The sequence below is a fragment of the Phyllobates terribilis genome, unplaced genomic scaffold, assembly GCF_046119375.1.
Source record: "Phyllobates terribilis strain yellow unplaced genomic scaffold, ASM4611937v1 Scaffold_5__5_contigs__length_657084704, whole genome shotgun sequence".
NCBI classification, from domain to species: domain Eukaryota; kingdom Metazoa; phylum Chordata; class Amphibia; order Anura; family Dendrobatidae; genus Phyllobates; species Phyllobates terribilis.
Genome location: NW_027362765.1, coordinates 206,231,629 through 206,256,553, shown reverse-complemented (window position 1 = coordinate 206,256,553; position 24,925 = coordinate 206,231,629). Strand labels below are relative to the sequence as shown.

At 42.3% G+C, this 24,925-nt stretch overlaps 1 protein-coding gene across 1 annotated transcript; it reads right to left on the bottom strand.

Moving 5' to 3' along the window:
* Positions 1–11,066: 11,066 nt before the first annotated feature.
* On the bottom strand, positions 11,067–24,484 carry PIGT (phosphatidylinositol glycan anchor biosynthesis class T). The gene is made up of 12 exons (XM_073683749.1): positions 24,233–24,484; positions 23,023–23,200; positions 20,728–20,855; positions 19,491–19,591; positions 19,326–19,412; positions 19,103–19,190; positions 18,542–18,636; positions 17,087–17,255; positions 16,632–16,832; positions 14,107–14,272; positions 13,924–14,007; positions 11,067–12,314 (listed from the first exon to the last, which is right to left on the bottom strand). Exons 1-12 carry the CDS (start codon positions 24,408–24,410, stop codon positions 12,062–12,064), a joined length of 1,728 nt encoding a protein of 575 aa, XP_073539850.1. The 5' UTR covers positions 24,411–24,484; the 3' UTR covers positions 11,067–12,061.
* Between the last annotated feature and the right edge of the window lie 441 nt (positions 24,485–24,925).

The window sequence follows — 24,925 nt, the reverse complement described above, 5'->3', positions numbered from 1 at the left end:
AAATTTGGACTCATCAGACCAAAGAACAGATTTCCACTGGTGTAATGTCCATTCCTTATGTTCTTTAGCCCAAACAAGTCTCTTCTGCTTGTTGCCTGTCCTTAGCAGTGGTTTCCTAGCAGCTATTTTACCATGAAGGCCTGCTGCACAAAGTCTCCTCTTAACAGTTGTAGAGATGTGTCTGCTGCTAGAACGCTGTGTGGCATTGACTTGGTCTCTAATCTGAGCTGCTGTTAATCTGCGATTTCTGAGGCTGGTGACTCGGATAAACTTATCCTCAGAAGCAGAGGTGACTCTTGGTCTTCATTTCCTGGGGCGGTGCTCATGTGAGCCAGTTTCTTTGTAGCGCTTGATGGTTTTTGCAACTGCACTTGGGGAGTTCAACTTTCAAAGTTTTCCCAATTTTTCGGACTGACTGACCTTCATTTCTTAAAGTTATGATGGCCACTCGTTTTTCTTTACTTAGCTGCTTTTTTCTTGCCATAATACAAATTCTAACAGTCTATTCAGTAGGACTATCAGCTGTGTATCCACCTGACTTCTGCACAACACAACTGATGGTCCCAACCCCATTTATAAGGCAAGAAATCCCACTTATTAAACCTGACAGGACACACCTGTGAAAGTGAAAACCATTTCCGGTGACTACCTCTTGAAGCTCATCAAGAGAATGCCAAGAGTGTGCAAAGCAGTCATCAAAGCATCGGAGGATGTTCATTCAGTTGTTTAATATTGTTGAAAAAAAACAAATCACGGACATGGCACAAAACTAAAGTAATTTCAAATGGCAACTTTATGGCTTTAAGAAACACTAAGAGAAATCAAGAAAAAAATGTGGTACTCAGTAACGGTAATTTTTTCAGACCAAGCAGAGGGAAAAAAATATGGAATCGCTCAATTCTGAGGAAAAAATTATGGAATCACCCTGTAAATTTTCATTCCCAAAATAACATCTGCATCAAATTAGATCTGCTCGTTAGTCTGCATCTAAAAAGGAGTGATCACACCTTGGAGAGCTGTTGCACCAAGGGGACTGACATGAATCATGGCTCCAACACGAGAGATGTCAATTGACACAAAGGAGAGGATTATCAAACTCTTAGAAAAGGTAAATCATCACGCAATGTTGCAAAAGATGTTGCTTGTTCACAGTCAGCTGTGTTTAAAATCTGGACCAAATACAAACAACATGGGAAGGTTGTTAAAGGCAAACATACTGGTAGACCAAGGAAGACATCAAAGCGTCAAGACCGGAAACTTAAAGCAATATGTCTCCAAAACAGGAAATGCACAACAAAACAAATGAGGTACAAATGGGAGGAAACTGGAGTCAATGTCTGTGACCGAACTGTAAGAAACCGCCTAAAGGAAATGGGATTTACATACAGAAAATCTAAACAAAAGCCATCATTAACACCTAAATAGAAAAAAACAAGGTTACAATGGGCTAAGGAAAAGTAATCGTGGACTGTGAATGACTGGATGAAAGTCATATTCAGTGATGAATCGCGAATCTGCATTGGGCAAGGTGATGATGCTGGAACTTTTGTTTGGTGCCGTTCCAATGAGATTTATAAAGATGACTGCATGAAGAGAACATGCAAATTTCCACAGTCATTGATGATATGGGGCTGCATGTCAGGTAAAGGCACTGGTGAGATGGCTGTCATTACATCTTCAATAAATGCCCAAGTTTGCATTGATATTTTGGACAGTTTTCTTATCCCATCAATTGAAAGGATGTTTGGGGATGGTGACATAATTTTTCAAGATGATAATGCATCCTGCCATAGAGCAAAAACTGTGAAAACATTCCTTGAAAGAAGACACATAAGGTCAATGTCATGGCCTGCAAATAGTCCGGATCTCAATCCAATAGAAAATCTTTGGTGGAAGTTGAAGAAAATGGTCCATGACAAGGCTCCAACCTGCAAAGCTGATCTGGCAACAGCAATCAGAGAAAGTTGGAGCCAGATTGATGAAGAGTACTGTTTGCCACTCATTAAGTCCATGCCTCAGAGACTGCAAGCTGTTATTAAAGCCAGAGGTCGTGCAACAAAATACTAGTGATGTATTGAAGTGTTCTTTTGTGTGTTTGTTTTTCATGATTCCATAATTTTTTCCTCAGAATTGAGTGATTGCATAATTTTTTCCCTCTTCTTGGTCTGAAAAAAATTACCCTTACTGAGTACCACATTTTTTTTTCTTGATTTCTTTTAGTGTTTCTTAAAGCCCTAAAGATGCCATTTGAAATGACTTTAGTTTTGTGCCATGTCTGTGATCTGCTTTTTTTCAACAACATTAAACAACTGAATGAACATCCTCCAAGCCCGGTGATTCCATAATTTTTGCCAGGGGTTGTGTATATATATAATATATATACACAGGTGCAGCTCACTAAATTAGAATATCATCAAAAAGTTAATTTATTTCAGTTCTTCAATCCAAAAAGTGAAACTCATATATTATATAGAGTCATTACAAACAGAGTGATCTATTTCAAGTGTTTATTTCTGTTAATGTTGATGATTATGGCTTACAGCCAATGAAAACACGAAAGTCATTATTTCAGTAAATTAGAATAATTAACAAAAAACACCTGGAGAGGCGTCCTAAGCGTTTAAAAAGGTCTCTTATTTTATATTCATATTGTATGACTTCATATTCAGCAGAATTGGGTATGCTGACATCCCCCTATATACCGTATGAGCCTGCACACAGCCCCCTATATACTGTAAGAACACACACAGCCCCCTACATTTAGTATGAGCCCCCACATAGCCCCTCTATATACAGTATGAGCCCCCACATAGCCCCTCTATATACAGTATGAGCCGTCACATAGCCTCCTATATACAGTATGAGCCCCCACATAGCACCTCTATATACAGTATGAGCCCCCACATAGCCTCTCTATATACAATATGAGCTCCCACATAGCCTTTCTATATACTATATGAACTCCCACATAGCCCCCCTATATACACAGCATGAGCCCCCACATAGCCTCCGATATACAGTGTGAGCCCACATATAGCCTCTCTGTATACAGTATGAGCCCTCACATTGCCACCTAAATACACAGTATGAGCCCCCACATAGCCTCCTATATACAGTATGAGCCCCCACTTAGCCTACTATATACATGCAAACATCCAATACACATAGGAAAAAAAAGATAAAACAACACGTACTCACCTTACTCCCTTTTTCCTGGTGCTCTGCTCCGGTCTCCGATGCACTGAGTCTCCTCACAGCAGACACGGTGAAGTGACATCATCGCGTCTGCTGTCAGTCGCACACTCTGAATGGTGGAAGAAGACAGAGGTGGAGAACATGTTGCTGCCTGTGGGCCACTGTTTCAGCCCTTCGGCGGTCTCAGTCCGCGGGCCAGATGGAACAGCCAGAAGGCCAGATGTGGCCTGTGGGCCACAGTTTGCCCAGCTCTGCTTTTAAGGCATTTTAAACCAGTGTAACTGGTTGGGCCAGGACTATGTCACATTGATTTAGCCTAAGTAAATAAAGATATGATACAGGAAGAATCATATAAACAAGGGGCATTGAAGACTATTGCCCTTAAATGGTAAAAATAAATACTAAAAGGTACTCATCATAATAGGTTGCATTACACCCATCCTAGTCTTACAAAGAAAAGCTGTCCATACACCTTTATGCTTTCATAAAACTTTTAAGCATAAGCAGTCATGTGTGTACATGAGGAATAACGCTATTTCTGGCTATTATAAGAGTAGCCAACATTTTTGCCCTCTGCAGACATCAATTTGCAATTGATTTTGCGACGATGGGTGGAGACTAGATGCTATGAACTTTCCATACACTCAACACCTTAGGTAGCACACAAGCAGAGGCAGGGAGGAAATTATTCTATAGCAGTACTGAGCTGTGTGGCTGTGAATCCTGCACTAGGATTGGCTAAATGACACTCCAGCACAATCTCTTTCTGTCCCTGCTTGTTTTCTCACTCTGTCACTCCCTATTCACCCCCCATCTTAAAATTGCTGTGGGTAGAATACTTGTTTGGTTAAGTTTTTCCTTTTGATTCGACACTTGACTGAGCCTGCATGTGATTTCCATGGGAGATGGGTGTTCGCAACCTCTAGTGGCTGCTTGTCACATGTGGGAATAAAATGATTGGTCATGTTTAAATTCCACTGGTCCAACCTTTTCTTTCCCTGACATTTGCCATCATGAGTGAGTTGGGACCCCCTTTATATGAGTTGGTCTGTTGGTTCTACCAAAATTGGTAGGTTCGAATGGGTATCTATCAAATGTGCATGGCCATCTTTAGTGCGATATATTGGATCAGATAATTAAAAAAAAAAAAAAAAAAAAAAAAAAGATAATAGGGGTACAGCTTTACAATTAACCTCTTTTTTGTCTGTTTTTGTTTTTTCTTCTCTTTCCTATAAAAGCCAGAATTTTTTATTTCTTTGACAACAAAGCCATGCAAAATCTTGTTTTTTTTCGTGAGACAATATGTAATTTTATTTGGGATTTTTTTGACAGCGTTCACTGTGTGATAATGACCCAGTAAGTTGCTTCTGCATGTATTAGAGGGAAGCCAAAGTCATATAGGCGTTTATGTTTTAAAAAAAAAGGTCAGATCCTTAAAAACAAAATATATATATATTTTTGGGAGACCCATATCTTTATTTTGTGTGGAGTGAACTATAATTTTTATCGGTATAATTTTGGGTCCATACGTCCTTTTATACCATTTTTGGTAAGGCATGGTTTTCTTATTTTTATACAGTGTTTGCCATATTGGATAAATAATTTTCTATTTAGAATAATTAGACAGTCATGAATACAGTACCAAATCTGCTTCTTGTTTTTTTTTTCGTAATGGGAAAATGGCATAATTTAAGACAGGATAGGAGATAAAGGTAGGTTTGGTGATAAATGGGGGCCTGACCCCAGTGTGAATGGTGGAGCAGAAGTGCACATGCGTGACCACCGCTACATTGTGGATGCCCACAACCACTCCCATAGATGTTAATGGATCATGCAGCCATAGGAAAACTTAATAGAAGTAAATATGGCGGCAGCCATGGGACCCCTGCCAGCCGGGTAACACTGTCCAGATATCACAGGTGAATGGTAGAACCTTTACAGAACTTCTATATACAGCAATATCTCATCTCCATGTCTCCATTGTTAACCCTGTCTCTCCTGTTATTTTTTTTCCACAGGTAACTTTATTGACAACACCTAGAGACAGTTTTGTGCATTGATTTTTTTTTTCAGGTAACTTTATTAACAACATGACCCCAGTGAAGTAGTGGTAATAACCAATTCTCCACCATAACCTCTCAGTTATGCCATGGATGTGTCGTGTGTTGACCCACCCCATGTCGGACATGATGACCTCTTGCTTCCTGAATGCCAGTGGTCACATCTCTGACGATATGTTTAGTCCTATTCAGTTAGCCCATAAATGTATCACACAGGACTGACCCCGGCTCTTTCCCTCCCATTAATAAATCTGATTCTGCTGGCATAAAGCAATGGTACTGCTGAAAAGAATTTAAAGGGGTTTTGTACAGTACACTTTCGTTCTTTGGTGCACCGGCTTGTTTTGTGTAGAAATAACAAAATCAACCGTAGTTACTCCTGTGGCCCCAGCCTTGCCCGTTCTTTGTTAATATGGTTGTAGCATTGACATTACGACTACAGAAAGTTACCACTGCAGCCAATCACTGGGCTCAGCTGTGATGTCAAGTTTACTGGCCTGAGATTGTTGAACCTACTTGGACAACCAATGTGTACGAGTAAGATATATGTGCTGTTAATATTATTTGACTTGTATTATACAAACAATGTAATCAGAACTTCCGTACTATTAAGATGGTCAACCTATAAATATACAGCTGACAGTGTGTACAGACATACTGTATCTGTATTTAATGGGGTTCTCAGACAAGTTATCATTATCACCTATCCACTGGATGGGTGATAAGTTATTAATCGTGGGTGTCCGCCCTCTGGGATCCGCACAGATTTGCAGAACTTGCCACTTCTATCCCCTTTAGAATGGAGTGACCCTGCACATGCTTGACCGCCCCTCCATTCATTCTCTATGTGGCTCTTGTTAAACGTCGAGTGCATCGCTCAGCAGCCCTATAGGTAATTAGTAGAGTGTCGGTAGAGCATGCACACTGTTAGGCTGTGTGCCCACTATGCGTTTTTTAAGCGTTTCCGTAGAGGCAATTCTGCCGCAGAAACGCTTAAAAAACGCTTGGTAGAAGGTCTGCCATGTTCCCCAATGATAATCCGCATGTGCTGTGCACATGCTGTGGAAATTTCTGCTGCGGGTTATCATTGCGGAAAAAAAACGTAGCACTACCAATTATTTTGCGTAATCGCGGCGTTTTCGCTATTGACTTGCATTGAACCGCATGGAATCCGCATCACTACATGTGCACATGCAGATATTAAGCGATTTCAATGTGCGGATGGTACCCGGGTCTGGAGAAGAGGAGACTCTCCTCCAGACCCGGGTACCATAGTACCTGTAAAAAAAAAAGAATTAAAATTAAAAAATATATATTATACTTACCTTCTGATGGCCCCCGGTCTCCATAGCGATGCGTCCTGGCTCCCCGGCAGCTCGCGATGGTCTAAAAGGACCTGCCATGATGTCATTTAGTCATGTGACGGGTCTTCACTTGTCCCTGGCAGGAAAACGCATGTACAATCCGCATGTACAATCCGCATGTACAATCCGCATGTACAATCTGCATGTACAATCCGCATGCGTTTTTTCTGCCAAGGAGATGCAGAAACACTCAGGAAAAATCCAGAGCATTTCTGCATCATGGGCACTTAGCCTTACTCCATTTTAACCGGAATAAAGTTGCTTGTTCTGCCAATCAGAGCGGGTCTGGTGGTCAGGCACACATCGTTCAATAATTTACACTAATTCTGTTTTTGACTGGAGAACTCTTAATTACATAGAAACTGAAATAGAATATGCCTAGATCTGAAAGGAGACTGCCACCTAGTGTTTTCATTTGAACACTACAATGCCATGTACTAGTATAACAGCAACTGTAGAACGTAGCAGTAAACCTGGCCATACACATAAGATAGCTATAGGCTGAAGATCCTTTGGTAGACAGCCATTTCTCCCGACATCCCATACACACGAGCTCATGTATTTTCAATGGAAGAGAGGAGATAGGCCGCTGCCAGACTTCTCTTTTTGCCAGGGAAAATCCACATACACTAGGTGAGGAGCTGCATGGTTTCGGTAAGTTATTACCCTCAGATTCATCCTATTATTATTTCGCAAATTATTAATAAGTACAACAAAATGTAGTAAAATGGAACATAAAGAGCACCATACTTTTTTTTTAAACACTTAAAGGGGTTTTCTCACGAACAAAAGTTCAGTTTAATCAATAGATCTTGGAATAATAATAATTTCCACAATTGAATGTATTTAAATAAAATGTTCCTGTGCTGAGATAATCTTATAAATGTGCCCCTGCTGTGTACTATGTAATGGCTGTGTCTGACCGTGCAGGAACATGGTCTCATCATACCACATCTCCTGGGCAAGGGAGGACACAAAAGAGTATACAGACAGGACAGCAGGGGATCACAGAGGATTCTTTCTTTGAAGTAAAACATTGTTTTAAAGCAGGCAGGGAAATATTTTACCTCACAGAAAGAATCAGCTGTGATCCCCTGCTGTAATGTCTGTATACTCTTTTGCTTCCTCCCCTGCCCAGGAGATGCGGTATGATCAGACCATGTTCCTGTACAGTCAGACACAGCCATTACACAGTACACAGCAGGGGCACATTTATAAGATTATCTCAGCACAGGAACATTTTATTTGACCCCTTCAGGACGGAGCCAATTATGTCCTTAATGACCAGGCCAATTTTTACGATTCTGACCACTGTCACTTTATGAAATAATTACTCTGGAACACTTCAACGGATCACCCTGATTCTGAGATTGTTTTTTCGTGACATATTGTACTTCATGATAGTGGTAAAATTTCTTTGATATGACTTGTGTTTATTTGTGAAAAAAAAAAAATTGGAAATTTGGTGAAAATTTCGCAATTTTCAAAATTTGAGTTTTCATGCCCTTAAATCAGAGCGCTGTCACACAGAATAGTTAATAAATAACATTTCCCACATGTCTACTTTACATCAGCACAATTTTGGAAGCAATTTTTTTTTTGTTAGGAAGTTACAAGGGTTAAAAGTTGACCAGCGATTTCTCATTTTTACCACAAAATTTACAAAACCATTTTTTTCAGGGCCCACGTCACATTTGAAGTAACTGAACATTTAATTTTTTTTCACAAAAATGTTACTTTAGACCCAAATATTTTTATTTTCGCAAGGATAACAGGAAAAAAAATGGACCCCAAAATTTGTTGTGCAATTTCTCCTGAGCATACCAATACCCCATATGGCAAACTACTGTTTGGGCGCACTGCAGGCTTCGGAAGGAAAGAAGCACCATTTGACTTTTTGAATGTAAAATTTGCTTGAATAATTAGTGGACGCCATGTTGCGTTTGGGGAGCCCCTGATGTGCCTAAACAGTGGAAACACCCCACAAGTGACACCATTTTGGAGACTAGACCCCTCAGGGAACTTCTCTAGATGTGTGGTGAGCACCTTGCACCCACAGGTGCTTCACAGAAGTTTATAACATAGAGCCGTGAAAAAAAAAGAAAAAAAAAAAAAAATCAAACTTTTTCCACAAAAATGATCTTTTAACCCCCCAATTTTTTTATTTTCACAAGGGTCAAAGGAAAAAATGGACCCCAAAAACTGTTCTGCAGTTTCTCCTGAGTACGCAAATACCCGATATGTAGGGAAAATACAGTGCTTGGGCGCATGGCAGAGTTCAGAAGGGAAGGAGCACTGTGTGACTTTTTGAACGCAAAATTGGTTGGAATCGCAAACGGACGTAATGTTGCGTTTGGAGAGGCCCCAAGTGACCCCATTTTGGAAACTACACCCCTCGAGGATTTTATCAAGGGGTATAGTGAACATTTTGAACCCAGAGGTACGAGACAGAATTTGATAACATTAGGTCATCATATTGAATAAGTTGTCATTAGGCTTGAGCGCAAGTGTTCGCTACTTGAGTTTGCATCGGGTATTCAGGTATGCACCATGTATCGCTCGACATGCTCGAGTCCCTGCCCCGCATGTTTCATGGTTGTTAGACACCCAAAAAAAATGTGGGGATCGCTCGTGCATGGCAGGTAATGCCCGCAAGGTTTTTTGGCCGCGAAGGATATGGGGTGGAGACTCGAGCATGTCACTCAAGCACCCGCGATACCCGGTGCATCCCTGAGCACCCAATGCAAACTCAAGTAGCGAGCACTTGGGCTCAACACTAGTCGCCATACAGTCTTTTTTTTTCTTTACTTTTGAAAAAATCCCAACCCTAACATAACTCTAACACAACCCTAATCGTAACCCTAACACAACACCTAACCCTAACTGCAAAGAATGGAAAAAAAATATTTATTTTATAATTTCTATCTAACTAAGGGTGAGACAAAGGGGTATTTTATTTATTTATTTTGATCACTGTGATGGGGTTTATCACAGTGATCAAAATGAACCAATAGGGAAAATTCCGTTGTTGCCGGGTACCGGCCGGCAGATCTCGGCAGGCGCACTGCGCCCACCATTTCTTTTCTGCAGAAAGATGCCAGAGAGCCGGCGGAAGATCAGGGAGCAGTGGAAGGCGGAGGTACCGGGTGGGCTTGAGGGGCTTCATTTCTCTCTCCTCTGACATGTATATATGTCAGAGGAGAGAGAAATGATTGTAACTGCGGGCACACTATTTTTTTTTGTGATCGCCGTTATTCGGTGAAAAACCGGCCTGATCATATTCTCCAGGGTCTCAGCTACCCCCGGTAGCTGAGATCCCGGAGAATTTCCGACTCTGGGGGGTGCTACAGCCTTATTCCTCAGCGATGCATTTTCACGGCGCTGAGTAATAAGTACCCTTAACTGCGGCCGTAAAAATGCGTTATGGCGGTCGTTAAGGGGTTAAACACATCCAATTGATGAAGTTATTATTCTAAAATCTATTGATTAAAATGAACTTTTGTTTGTGGGAAAACACCTTGAATGAAGCAGAAATAATAAAGATGAATAATGCCATTCACACTCCTGAGCAGAGCAGCCGATGGGAACGAGAAGAGGAAAGATGAGTTAACATAAATTCAATTAGTCAGTAAATATACCGTTTGCATTCTATCAATGCGGGAAATATAGCTGTATATTATGTACCAGCCACAGCAAAGGTCTGATGAACCTTTTTTCTTTCTTTCTGATTTGTAGGTTTTGTATAGTAAAGGAGGGTCTTTGACTCCGTCTTCTTGCTCTTTCTATGTAACAAAAAAGCCACTTTTACATGATTTTTTTCAGTATCTAGGCTAATGAATGAGGGTTTCTGATGTTTTCACAGGTGAAGAAAAACTTACAAAAATTCTTGATAACACCTTGGGAATTGGAGTGATGCAAGGAAATGCATAGGTTGGGGTGAACTCTAATTTTGTGAAAACGCATCCTTGCCACAAATCCTACTTCAGTGACTGCTGGAGTAAGATTTGAGGCGTAGCGAATGCCCCCGCTCATCCTGTATTTGATGAGAAGCAGTCGCCACGCCCCTTTACTGCCACAGAGCCACCCACTTTCTTGGAGCTGGGTGAAAATGGCATGAGAAGGCCAAAAGCTGCAAAACTTTAGCGCAGCCTTGAGTTACGCCAAAATGATGCATCCTTGCTTTGTGGCAGAAATGTCTGGAATTAAAATGACTGTTTTTCCATTTTCCTGTAGTTCTACCTACAAGTTTCAACCTTGCAATCCATTGCTTTGTTAACCTTTTGGCATCCTTGTCCCAGATCCAACTCAAAATCATAAGTGGAAACACTGAAGGTGAAGGAGATGGATTCATGCCTGGGCAGAATAGATGTCCTCTTTAATAAAGGTGTTGGACGCCCATGTACTCAATTTGGTACTGGTGTTGAAAGAACAATCAAAGAAACTAGAGACAATTTTTTAAGTTACTTTTTATTTACAAAATCAAATTACCCGACCTCAGGGACTCCAGGAAGATGTGGTGGAACATGAAGTCCACACAGGTCGGATATGGTGAAGATTTTCCACTCCAAAAAATTTTCAGCAAATCACCATGGAGTGAAAGCTACAGCACAAATTGTCAAGTCTGCAGCTCCACTCAATTCACGCTGCAGATTTTTTCCTCCGTACTATTCCTAGATTTTTAAAACTTAAGTTTGCGGCATATCCAACCCATGTGAATATATCCTCTCCATCCTGGCTCTGAAATGGGACTATACATTTGTCACCTTACCTGCTGCCCTTCTTTTCCATGCCAGGGTGGAGGCCTGCTTTATAATGGTGATAGTTCCTTTTTTTTCCTCTGTTACATAGATGGACAGTGGAGATCTATTAAATGAAACAAATCATGATGCTTCATGCTCCGGGCACTTAAGTGCTTCTTGGAGATTTCTAGAATTCAGGAACTTCCATGTATGGTTTTCCTTCTTTTTTTGGAAATGCAACTTATTCCACAAGCATTGTATGTGCTGAAATTACAAGCTTCAGCTATCTTGTGTTAGGGCAGAAACATGACCCGAGCTTCAAAAACAGTTAATTCTGGAAATGAATGGTGGTCTCAATTAATGGTTGCCCACCCCTTTAAATAAATACGCACAACATACCATAACTCTCCCCAATATTAATCATTATAACAGTCTTAATTAAAAACACCTCTCTCATGAAATACCAAATACAATGCGCCACTCCTGTGGCAAACTGGGCAATGTGGGGTGGTCCTCCACCCAAAAACCATGCCTTGGAAAAAGTAGCCATCTTTTAAATAAATATGTATACCAAAAACACCTTGTAATTAACTTTGGAACAAACTTTTAGCCAAGAGTCTCTAAAAGTCACAGAGGGTTTGGTAGTAATAACCATAGGTGACCAGGGAAGCAAAACTGTTTTTTTATCAGGTTCATTCTACCATCATAGAGGTGCGACACCACGGAATCTGCGTATGATATTGGCTATCTTCTTGACCAGTCCACCCCTGGTGTGGTCCTCCACTTGAAAAGTCCTTGTGAGAAGGTTGTAGAAGGAGCCGTAGCCCACGGCCACCACCGTACAAGTCAGACAGATGACATTGTAGGGCATGCTGAAGTCAGGAGTTGGAAGGTTCACCAGTAAGGGTTCGGTGTACAGCCGCATAAAGTAACTGGAGCCATCTGAGGACGGGAATCTGACAAAGACATGGACAATAAGAGGAACATGTTATGTGGCAATGACATGGCGCACATTTATATGAATGAGCAACCACATAATATACGATAGAACTGAGTCTTAAAGAGTGGGGAACTATCGATACAGAGACTCTCCGCTCTGGGGAACAGATGGTGGTCCTAAAGAGGATCTCCTTAAATGACGTCCTATTGGGCAATATGATAGGCTTGGTCCTAATGACACATTGTTTAGTGTCTCCTCCCATTAACAGTACGATTTTTGCTATACATTTAGGCTATGTGCACACGATGCAGAAATGAAGCAGAAAATTTCTGCAACATTTCTGCATCTCCCTGGCAGAAAAAACGCATGCAGATTGTGCATGCATTTTTCCTGCGGAATACATGCGGATTCACATGCGTTTCCGCATGCAGATTGACAAGCGCTTTCCAGGCGATTTTAGCATCACCTGGAAAGTGCTTGACAACTAGGTCACACTATATAAATCCATGTAAACAGCATGGATTTATATAGTGTGACCCGAGAGAGTGTATATACTTACCTCCGATGGCCCGCACTGTCCTGCTTTACACTCCGTTCTCCCGGCAACTTTGAATTGAAAGACCTGCCGACGTCAGCGTCACGTGACCCGTCACATGACTCTGACGTCAGCGCAGGTCCTTCAACTCACTGCAAGTGCCGGGAACCAAGCAGGAGTGCTGCGCGGGCCGACAGATGGTAAGTATATATATATTTTTTATTTTATTCTTGTTTTACAGCTTTTTTAATGGTACCTGGGTGTGGATGAGACTCTCCTCTCCTCTCCACCCGGGTACCATCCGCACATTAGAACGCGCCAATAACGCAAGTACAGATGCAGTCTTGCGGAATTGGCGCGTTCTAATGCAAGTCAATGGCGGCGAAAACGCCGCGTTTACGCAAAATTAATTGACATGCTGCGGATTTTTGAGCGCAGCGTTTAACCTGCGGAAAAATCCGCATCATGGGCACAGCACATGCGGATTTCAATTGGGGAACATTGCTGCCCTTCTACCATGCGTTTTTCATGCGTTTCCGTGGCGTTTACGCAACTGCAAAAACGTCGCGGAAACGCATTAAATACGCATCGTGTGAACTCCGCCTAAGCAGGTCTGCTGAGAAAGCACCAACTTTAGCATCCATCACAGCTTTCATCTAAAGGGGTATTCCAAACTGTAGACAAATTTCTGAATTGTCACATGCGCAGAACGTCAGGATTCTTCGGTACTCCCAGTGAATGAGAGGTCATATGATCACAAGTATGGGACTTGCATTATTGCGGTCAGGTGCCAAATAGATCCTTATCCTCTTCTCTTAACGTCCTATTGAGAGAAGTGGATCAGAACCTAGCTGGCACGTGACCACAAATGTGCAAATCGCATTCTTGTGGTCCTGGGAGCTTTTCTTGGCACATAATATACACAGCGACTGAACACAACCTTAAATGTATTTACTTATTTCTTTCATATCACCTAGCAACCACCTGTTTTCCTCTCTAGGTGACCACCAATGCATTACATTACAACTTGTGACATGTAGAGAAGTAACTTGCATTACTCCTCACAGTAAAATAAGGTGTAGATACTTACAGCGTTGAGAAGAGCGGGCTTGCTTCCAGCTCATCGGTCTTTACATTCCTTCTACTGGGGATGAGGACACTCAGTACTGAAGGACTACACAGAAAGACATTTTAAAGATATTATTTGGGGAAGGGCGTAAAAGCAATGCTTGCATCAAAAAAAAAAAAAAAAAAAAAAGTGTAGGCATTTCACCTGATATAAAATCCATGATTTGGGTCAGGAGGGTACTCAGTCCACTTCAGCAGCGCCCTCTCAAATTGTATGCTAATCTTAGTGATCGAATTAGGAGGCAGCTGGATTAACATCTCTAGAAGATGAGGGCATTGGCGGTCCTTGGCTGGCATGTAGTGAATATAGCCTGGAAAAAAAAGGGGACAGGGGGAAAGATTATTGGTCAAAGATCAAAGTTGTTATCCATGACTAATCCTTAGGATAGATCATCAATATTTGATCCGTGTGGGTCCTGCACCCCCAACGATAAGCTGAAAATTGCTCCGGCTTTATTTCTCAATTAAGTGAATAGAAGGTACAGTAAAGGCCACTGAGTGATGTACGGAGCTTCTATGTTCTGCCCTGTTCATCACTTTGATCAGCTGAATTAGCTTTGGCAGCAGCGAGATCTCTGGTGGTGCTGGGACGTCAAACCCACAGCAATTTTGTATTGATGACCTATTCCTCGAAAAGGTCAGCATTTGTTAAGTCCTGGAAACCCCTTTACTGACTGTATACACTAGATGAAAGTTGTGATCCGCCCACAATCTATTGACTATGTGGCTAGGCCTAATGCTCCATTACAGCAGACATCAGACAACCCAAACATCAGGCATGTCCCCATCTTCCGAGATTCCACTGGAGAGCGCAGCTTATCATCTCAGTCCTTCTCATTAATCATATCAAATTGAGACATCTACAGTACAGACCAAAAGTTTGGACACACCTTCTCATTTAAAGATTTTTCTGTATTTTCATGACTATGAAAATTGTACATTCACACTGAAGGCATCAAAACTATGAATTAACACATGTGGAATTATATACTTAACAAAAAAGTGTGAAACAACTGAAAATATGTCTTATATTCTAGGTTCTTCAAAGTAGCCTCTTTTTCCTTTGATGACTGCTTTGCACACTCTTGGCATTCTCTTGATGAGCTTCAAGAGGTAGTCACCGGAAATGGTCTTCCAATAATCTTGAAGGAGTTCCCAGAGATGCTTAGCACTTGTTGGCCCTTTTGTCTTCACTCTGCGGTCCAGCTCACCTCAAACCATCTCGATTGGGTTCAGGTCTGGTGACTGTGGAGGCCAGGTCATCTGGGCTAGCACCCCATCACTCTCCCTCTTGGTCAAATAGCCCTTACACAGCCTGGACGTGTGTTTGGGGTCATTGTCCTGTTGAAAACTAAATGATGGTCCAAGTAAACGCAAACCGGATGGAATAGCATGCCGCTGCAAGATGCTGTGGTAGCCATGCTGGTTCAGTATGCCTTCAATTTTGAATAAATCCCCAAGTGTCACCAGCAAAGCACCCCCACACCATCACACCTCCTCCATGCTTCACTGTGGGAACCAGGCATGTAGAGTCCATCCGTTCACCTTTTCTGCGTCGCACAAAGACACGGTGGTTGGAACCAAAGATCTCAAATTTGGACTCATCAGACCAAAGCAGAGATTTCCACTGGTCTAATGTCCATTCCTTGTGTTCTTTAGCCCAAACAAGTCTCTTCTGCTTGTTGCCTGTCCTTAGCAGTGGTTTCCTAGCAGCTATTTTACCATGAAGGCCTTCTGCAGAAAGTCTCCTCTTAACAGTTGTTGTAGAGATGTGTCTGCTGCTAGAACTCTGTGTGGCATTGACCTGGTCTCTAATCTGAGTTGCTGTTAACCTGTGATTTCTGAGGCTGGTGAGTCAGATAAACTTATCCTCAGAAGCAGAGGTGACTCTTGGTCTTCCTTTCCTGGGGCGGTCCTCATGTGAGCGAGTTTCTTTGTAGCGCTTAATGTTTTTTGCAACTGCACTTGGGGACACTTTCAAAGTTTTCCCAATTTTTCAGACTGACTGACCTTCATTTCTTAAAGTAATGATGGCCACTCATTTTTCTTTACTTAGAATTTGTATTATGGCAAGAAAAAAGCAGCTAACAGTCTATTCAGTAGGACTATCAGCTGTGTATCCACCTGACTTCTGCACAACACAACTGATGGTCCCAACCCCATTTATAAGGCAAGAAATCCCACTTATTAAACCTGACAGGGCACACCTGTGAAGTGAAAACCATTTCCGGTGACTACCTCTTGAAGCTCATCAAGAGAATGCCAAGAGTGTGCAAAGCAGTCATCAAAGCAAAAGGTGGCTACTTTGAAGAACCTAGAATATAAGACATATTTTCAGTTGTTTCACACTTTTTTGTTAAGTATATAATTCCACATGTGTTAATTCATAGTTTTGATGCCTTCAGTGTGAATGTACAATTTTCATAGTCATGAAAAATACAGAAAAATCTTTAAATGAGAAGGTGTGTCCAAACTTTTGGTCTGTACTGTATATTACGTCTGTAATGAGTGGATAGTTTTATTAAAAGGTAACTAGGAATCAACCCATCCCAAACATTAATATGTCGGTCTCTACTGATGGTCAACTCGGTCTATATTTTTATAGCCAAGAGAGGACTCATGACTGCAGTAGGGTAAGTTCTAAGGTTGTCCAGTCTCGGACACACTTACTAGGTTTGTTTTCTTTGCCCTTGGTAATTATAGTCAGTGTGTGGACATAGAGGCGGAGGTACCAGGGAACAGTCTCCAAGAACATGACAGGAAAGGCTCTGTATGGATGGTTGTTGTAAATCATGGTATTAATCACTCCAGTCTGAAGACCATAGCCACTAACATAGCGTTCAGCATGGAAAACAGGCGGCTGTGGTTGACCTAGTAGAGGCATATAAAAGTCTTATTGTTACTTACATGATTTAATAAGTGGTAAGAGCAAAGTATATACACAATTACCAGTGTAAAGCATGGCAACACTCTCAATCTCCAGACTGTGGAAGTCCTGACAATCAGACCTCTTGTTTGTGTTCACAGGTAGTAGAAGCAGGACCAGAAACAAATTACTTTTCTTTGGGTGGCTGGAATCTAACAAAATAGTGCCAACAGTGTCCCTGGCATCTTGTAACACTCACCAGAGTCAGAACCACCTTTCCACTTTAGAGCCACATTCAAGTTTCTAGAGGTGTTGAAAAGCTCTGGTTCTAGAAGATCATACAACGTATACACCCTCTGATCTCCATGGACGGGAACTCCGACATCCAGAGCTGACAGCGGTGTGACTTCAAATAGGTCAATTTCTTTCTACAAAAGTAGAGAATTGTGTAGTTAGTATAAGGCCGGTTTACAGGTCCGACAATCACGATCCCAGCATGAGGCCTTGCAGTTCGGTTCAGGAGACCTGTGCTCACACTGTGACTGATGGGCATGGGAAAGCAGCCTTAGGCTGTGTTAGAAGATCATGTTTAGAGGCTTTTTCAGACGTATAGGTGGAGAGAATCTCCTGTCATATCCCCTTGTATATACATACATTGATCCAATGGCAGTGTGACAATAATGTTGTATTGAGAACATTGTGCTGATGAATGTCTTGCTATTTCCAGAATTACAATTGATGGCCCTGAAGGTGGTTGTCCAGCTAAGAAAAAAACATTTACATATATTCTAATTGGAGGATCTGTCCTGTCCTGCATTGCACAGACAACTCATTGCTTGACAAAAAGAAAAATATAAAAATACGGCCTGCACACTTTTAGTATTAAATTAATGTACAGGTGCACAAATACTCTATGTGGTCAATATAAGAATATATACATACACAATGTGTCATCACACTGTGATTAATGAATACATGAAATCCAATATTGCTGCAAACGTTAAAAACGTAATGTACTTAGCGTTTTTTGATCAAAGAGCGCAAAAGGGATTCAACCACGTCAAGGTGAACCTTTTAATATGGAAGGTCCCTATCACTGCTGTCCTATCTCTCCATGTACTAAACCAGCCTCATCTGAATGGGAGTCAAAAGGAAACTAGGCGTAGCTCTCAATTGAAACCTTGTAAGGGAAAGATGGGTGGATAAGGGTACTGAGCCCAGGAGGGGGGGTGCCCCACCCCACGATATGTACTACAAGAAAAAAATAAGGCCTGCACCCATTTAGTATTAAATGAAGTAGATCAGGCTGGTTTGGCACATGGAAAGATAGGTCATTAGTATTTAGGGAACATCCAGATTAAAAGGTCCCCTTGACGTAGTTGGATGGCTTTTGCACTTTTAACGTGTGCAGCAATATTGGAGTTCATGTATTCATTAATCGCAGTGTGCTGACGCACTGTGTATGTGTAAGAACAATGATCGAGTCTGAAAGGTGTCATACATAAATAATAAAAATAACACATACTGACTTAAGCCACTGTTTTGATCCACGCTTACTTCTAGGCAGCCATTCACGGCACTGCCCAGTAATTGCTAGCAGTGCTCATACACTTAGATGTTATGTGATCAGCTGCTCAGAAGTGTTTCCCATTTCCAGTGCAGTTTGGAAAGTAAAAGCTGAACTCAAACCCAAAGTATTAAAGCATTTGCCTACCTCATCATATCCAGAGTCCACGTAGATCTTGCTTTGAGTTGCCAGAGGACAAGGTTCAGTTACTGTTCGGCTGAACATCTTAAAGAGCGACCAGTCTGTAGAAAACAAAATGATAGTGATGAAATAAATGGATGGAAGTCTGTAAGAGGAAACTCACTGAGGATAAAACTGTAGGGTCAAAGCAGGATTTTACATGGAATATTCACAGACTAGATAGCATAGATACCGACTATGGCGCAGAGCCATATACATGATATATAGGATACTTATTGGTGTCCATTAGTCACAATCACCGGGGAACACGGTGGCTCAGTGGTTAGCACTGTAGCCTTGCAGCGCTGGGGTCCTGGGTTCAAATCCCACTAAGGACAACATCTGCAAGGGGTTTGTATGTTCTGCTTGTGTTTGCGTGGGTTTCCTCCCACACTCCATACTGATAGGGAATTTAGATTGTGAGCCCCAATAGGGACAGTGAGGATAATGTCTGTAAAGCGCTGTGGAATTAATAGCGCTATATAAGTGAGTAAAATAAAAATAAAACACTACAAGTCCCATAAATACCTCTTTTCCCCTGTCCATTGGTATACAGATCAAACACCACAGTCAAGGTTTGTCTCAACTCCCAGGAGATCGCTGAGCAACCTGCATCCTAAAAATAAAAAAGGGAAAGAGGCCATAGAAATGATTAAATACAAGCTGCCAAACAGAAGCCAACAATCTGCTGACGATTCACGGAGCAGTTAGTGATATTGGGAAATGCTGGTTAAAGTGATACATGACTTACCCTACATACTGGCCGGATGTGCACGGACTGCGAGTGGTAGCTGCTGTGATACAGACGTTCTGCTTCTAGCAGAGAAGCCAGGCCAACCTGAGACGAGAAGGCGAGGTGTGAATACCCCGGAATCCTCCATGTGATTATTATCCCATAGTATCTCTAAGTAGTTACCTTAGAACCACAAGGCAGTAACTTCTTCCATGGGGTGAGATTTTCGGTGCACACGATCTCCCTGGATAACATGGCGTATCTCAGCAGGTGGTGATCTGTAACTGCAGAATGTGAAGAGTAGCATCAGTCCAACAATTACTGTCCCGTAACCGTGAATGATTGCACCAATTAGCTGTGACATTAAAACATGGTATTAAATGCCAACAAAACATCTCTGACCCTTTGAAGAATGGACAACACAAAACCTTGGAAAGTGTCCTGTGGTATTAGGCACCAAATGTCTACAAATAACACGACTTAAAGGGGTTTTCCAGAACCTGTGGATAGATCATCAATATCAGAGTAATGGGACAACCCCTTAATATTGGTGCTCGTGAGCTTCCAGAGGTGGACAGGGGGTCTGCATGGATAACCTGTCTGTTGTGCGGCTACACAGCCCCATATGTGGCAAGCTGTGTTGTAATCCGAGTTCTGACACCTCCATTATCACCAGTATAACAGAAATTTGTGTTATCGAACCAGACAGACAAGCTGCCCTCACACATGAATGAGTCTTGGGTGCCCTTGATCCTTCATTGGACCACTATTGGTAGGGACTAACCACTGTATATCGGGAACACCTCACAAGAGGGGCAATATGGACATGTTCTGGCCAATTCATATCGACATCACAATTTAGTCCTTGTCAAAGTTGCTCAGATTCTTGGGTTATTCTCACACAAATCTGCTCAAAAACCACTCAAAGGTTTTACTACTCTTTCTGTAGGAAATCCACCATGCTGTTCATAGGAGAAATTTTTCCTGAGGAGCTTTTAAAAAACTCCTGGTGATAATAGAAGTACAAGTCACTCCTTTGAGGTGGATCCTGATGGACTCGGCTCCAAGCTATGGATTTTCCCATCAAAAGTCTGAAAGGAAAGACACTCATCAAAAGTTAAACTCCTCCTCCAAAAAAAAAAGTTTTGTGAAGCTATTTCCACTTAAAAAACGCATTCATTTTTGAAGGACTCAAAAACCTCCATATGACCATAGCCTGACGGTTCACCCGTTTAAAGCCAGTGCAGCCATACATTTCGTTTTATCCACCCTGGTCACTTGTTTTAATTTTATGGCTGATCAGTGCCTGAATACATGCAGGGAACTTGAGTGATATCAGAGGAAAGATTTGGAGGAAAGGTCCAGCGACAAGGGATTAATAGAGTGCCTACAGGCTGACAAGCGATACTGATACACTGACCATTGGCCAATCCCAGAGGCTTGAAGGAGGCGGTTGGAGTCACGGTGTTAGTGGAGTCTATGAAGTTTAGTGAGGCGCAGAAGATTCCGGATAAGATGTTAGTCAGCTCCTTCCAATTTCTGTCCACACTGAAATTACAAATGTAACCTCATCAATAGAAGGGACGGGGCCATTATATCAGTCTGCACTAAGATCATCAGAACAGGGGAACGATGTACATTGTACAATGAAGCTCTTATGACACATTAAATTATACATTGGATATAAAAAGTCTACACACCCATGCTAAAGGACCAGGTTTTTGTCACGTAAAAAAAAAACGTACTACGAACCATTTCAGAACTTTTTCTACCTTTAATATCATCCGCAATCTTGTGATATTCATTGAAAAACAAACTGAAAACTTTTTGGGTGGAAGAGGAAAAATAAAGAACTAAAACAATGTGTTTGCATATATTTGCACACCCTTAAACTAATACTTTTTTAATTACTCTTTGAATTTATGACAGAATTCAGTCTCGTTGGGTAGGAGTCCATCAGCATGGAAAATCTAGAATTTGCAATCTTTGTCCACTCTCCCTTGCAGTAGTGCTCCAAATCTGTCAGATCTGTCTCCTGTGTACATCGCCCTCTTCAGGTCAACCCACAGATTTTCAATTGGACTCTGGTCTGAGCTCTGACTGGGCCATTCCAAAACGTTCACCTTCTTCTGGCGAAGCCATTCTTTTGCCGATTTGGAGGTAAGCTTAAGGTCTGTTGTGCTGAGAGTGGAAAGTCCTCTTCATCTTCAACTTTTTAGCAGAGGCCTGAAGGTTTTGTTGCAAAATTGACTGATATTTGGAACTGTATATAATTCCTTCCACCATGCTTCACTGTGGGTATGTTGTTCTTTTGGTGATGCACTTTTCGCCAAACATACCTTTTGGAATTGTGGCCAAAAAGTTACATATTGGTTTTACTATACCATAACAAGTCTTACTGCATGCTTTTAGCAGACTTGATGTATGTTTTGGCAAATCATAGCTGGGCTTTGATGTTTTTTTGCAAGAAAAGGCTTCTGTCTTGCCACCCTACCTCACTGGCCAGACATATGAAGAATACAAGTGATTGATGCCACATGCAGTACACAACCAGTACTTTCCTGAAATTCCTGCAGCTCCTTTAATGTTGCTGCTTGGCAGCCTCCAGGACTTATTCTCTCTTCAGCAATCTTTGAGACATCTCCAGTTCTATGTAATGTCACTGTTCTGCCAAATATAAGCCACTTCTTGATGACTGTCTTCATAGTGTTAAATGGTATATCTAATGCTTTGGAAAAAAATTTGTACCCTACTCCTGACTGAAAACTTTCAACAATAAGATCCCTTTGCTGTGTTGTAAGCCATTGATGGACCATGTGTTTTTATATAAATGCAATTAAGCAAATGGCAGAAAAATTCAATAGAACAGCTAAACTTTATATGATGTTAATAAGAATCACTGTAAATGATGGCAACTGTGTACGGATAGCGACTTATGAGTTTAAATGTGATTTGGCTGATTTTGAAGACAGCCACATCCCTAATTATAAGAGGGTGTTCACACTTATGCAACCACATTATTTGGTTTTGTCATTTTTATTTCCCCCCTCAAAATAATTTCAGTATGTTTCTCAATGGATTGTGCAGATTATGTGTGACATCAAGGGTGAAAAAAGTTGTGAAATGATTCATAGAAACATAAAATGTTAGAGTCGGAAGAGACCTCCGGGATCATTGTGTCCAACCCCCTGCTCAATGCAGGATTCACTAAACCATCTCAGACAGATGTTTTGTGGTAGGATTTTTTTTTCTTACAAGACAAAACCTGGCAGGTTAACAGGGGTTTATATCCACTGTATGTACAGCCACTACAAGTCTAGAAGGGATTGCCAATAGCAATAACTTCTGGTTCTCAGCTGATGCTGCTGAGGAAGCTGTAGGGAATGTATAGTAATACGCAGGAACATTCAAACTGGGAACACGCCAAGTCTACCAGAGTGTGATCCAGCCCTTGTAGGTGCCCCACTCAGACCAAGGCAAGTTTCACACATCCAACATTAATGGCCCGAGTACAGACTGCGATATCCAGATCGACCGTGGGTCTTTTGACCCAAATTCAACAGCCTCATAGGTCAGATCAGGAGACCCTTGGTTGCTCTGGACATTGTGGTCTGTAGATGGACCATGAACGTTGGGCATGTGAAACTGACCGAATGGAGATTTGCTCCTACATGCAATAACTGGACCCCCCTTCAGCTTCATACACAATACTTACTCTGTGACAGATTCTTGAAACCAGACCCACAGCTCAGCCCCAGCGGGGGCCTGCAAGAGGGGCTGCCCCCAGGATCTTGTGCGCCAGAACCCTTGGGTGAAGGACAGATGCAGCTCCTGGATGGAGTATTTGGAGATCACTTGGCCCAGAAGCTTAGGAAATAACCTATAGTGAGAAACTGAGACAGAGAAATGGAGTAAGAATGAGCCAGGAAACAGCTCATCTGCACCAATGACATGTCAATATGAACAGCCAGAACGTATGGACATCATAGAGGGGTGCGCCTGCTCAAGACCCCCCATCTACCAGCCAGAATGGAGAAATGCTGAGTATTAAGGATCGTGTAGGAAAAAAATCATGGCTGGTCAGATAGAATTAGACATGTAAATGATACTTTAAAGGACTGTTCTCATGTTATTGCCTCTTGGTTACTGGGGAGTGGTGCTCGCCTGAAGTCTGACCAGTGGCATGGCCTCACCGCTAGCCTGAAATGAGTGCAGGAGCAACACTGGAGAAGGGCATGGGGGACCGAGGCCGCTCACGGGGGCAGGGGGGACCGAGGCCGCTCACGGGGGCAGGGGGGACCGAGGCCGCTCACGGGGGCAGGGGGGACCGAGGCCGCTCACGGGGGCAGGGGGGACCGAGGCCATCTGCCGAACACCGTGAGCAGGCTGTGAAGCATAGAGCCTGTTGGCGCACTCTTTACCTAGGTAACCGGCCACTCAGACTACAGGGTAGCTGGTAACCTTGGCAACGAGCAGTACACTAGAGGATTAAAAATCTCTCTATTCTTCATAATGGAGAAGACTTTTAATTAGAGGTAAATTCCAAAGTTGTTTGTTTTTACAAGCACTTCGCTATTTTACCCATTTCTGAACTGGAGACAACCCCTTTAAGACATCCCATAGATGCAGACGGTCCTCTCACTAATCATCTGCTGGGACCCTCCCAATAATCAGTTATCAGTGGAGGCCCCTGGAGCTTGATGATGTTCAGTATCATGCTGTAATCAATAGGTGGCTCTCTCCATCTCCCCTCTGTCAGTCATATCCTAATCCTTTATACTGACAGCAGTGATAAGATCACACAATGCAGGGACACAATGGGATGTGATCGGCTGTGCTACATCTGGGCCAGTGACGCTGCACCGTACAGCCGGGTTATATGCCGGCGCTCAGTACTAGTGCGCCCCTCTCCGCCCTGCAGTCACCTTTCTCTTTCCGGAGATCCGAGTCCAGGCGGGTCCGGAACTGGAAGGTGGCGGCGATGTCTCCGGAGCGCAGCGGGGTGAGGAGCAGCTCTTCTCGGAAGGTGTCGCCATGTGGCAGATGTGTGGTGTCTCCCTGCGGGCACAGCAGCAGAGAAAGCAGCAGCCACACAACGGCCATAATACAGGCAGCTAGAGCAGAGCGGAAGGACCTGCGGGGATGTTAGGGCACGTGATCGGTCACGTGTGTGGGAGGAGCCAAGCTATGTCAAGTTCTTCACTGTAGTGATGGGTAAAATGCGATTTTTTGGTGAGCCGGCTCTTTTGGCTCCAAAAATGGCTCTTCATTTCCTATTACCTTTGGCTTTAAATTTGAAGCCAAATTCTGGTATGTTTTAACCTTTTAGTAAAAATCTACACATGTGCCAATTTATGACATAAAACAGAATAGTTTCCAGAATAACCAGATTTTATATTATTTGCGGTAAAAACTTTAACAAACACAAAATGAACATGCAAAATACCAACAAGATACTAATTATCAGTGGCACATTTTAAAGCTACCTTCACACTTGGCGAGTTCGCTGTGGGCTCTCTGCTGCAAAACTGCAGTGTCAAATGTGGCATCTGCATCCAGGTGGATTTAGATAAGGAATTTGCTGCGGAATTCACCCGTCCATTGACTGCAATGAATTT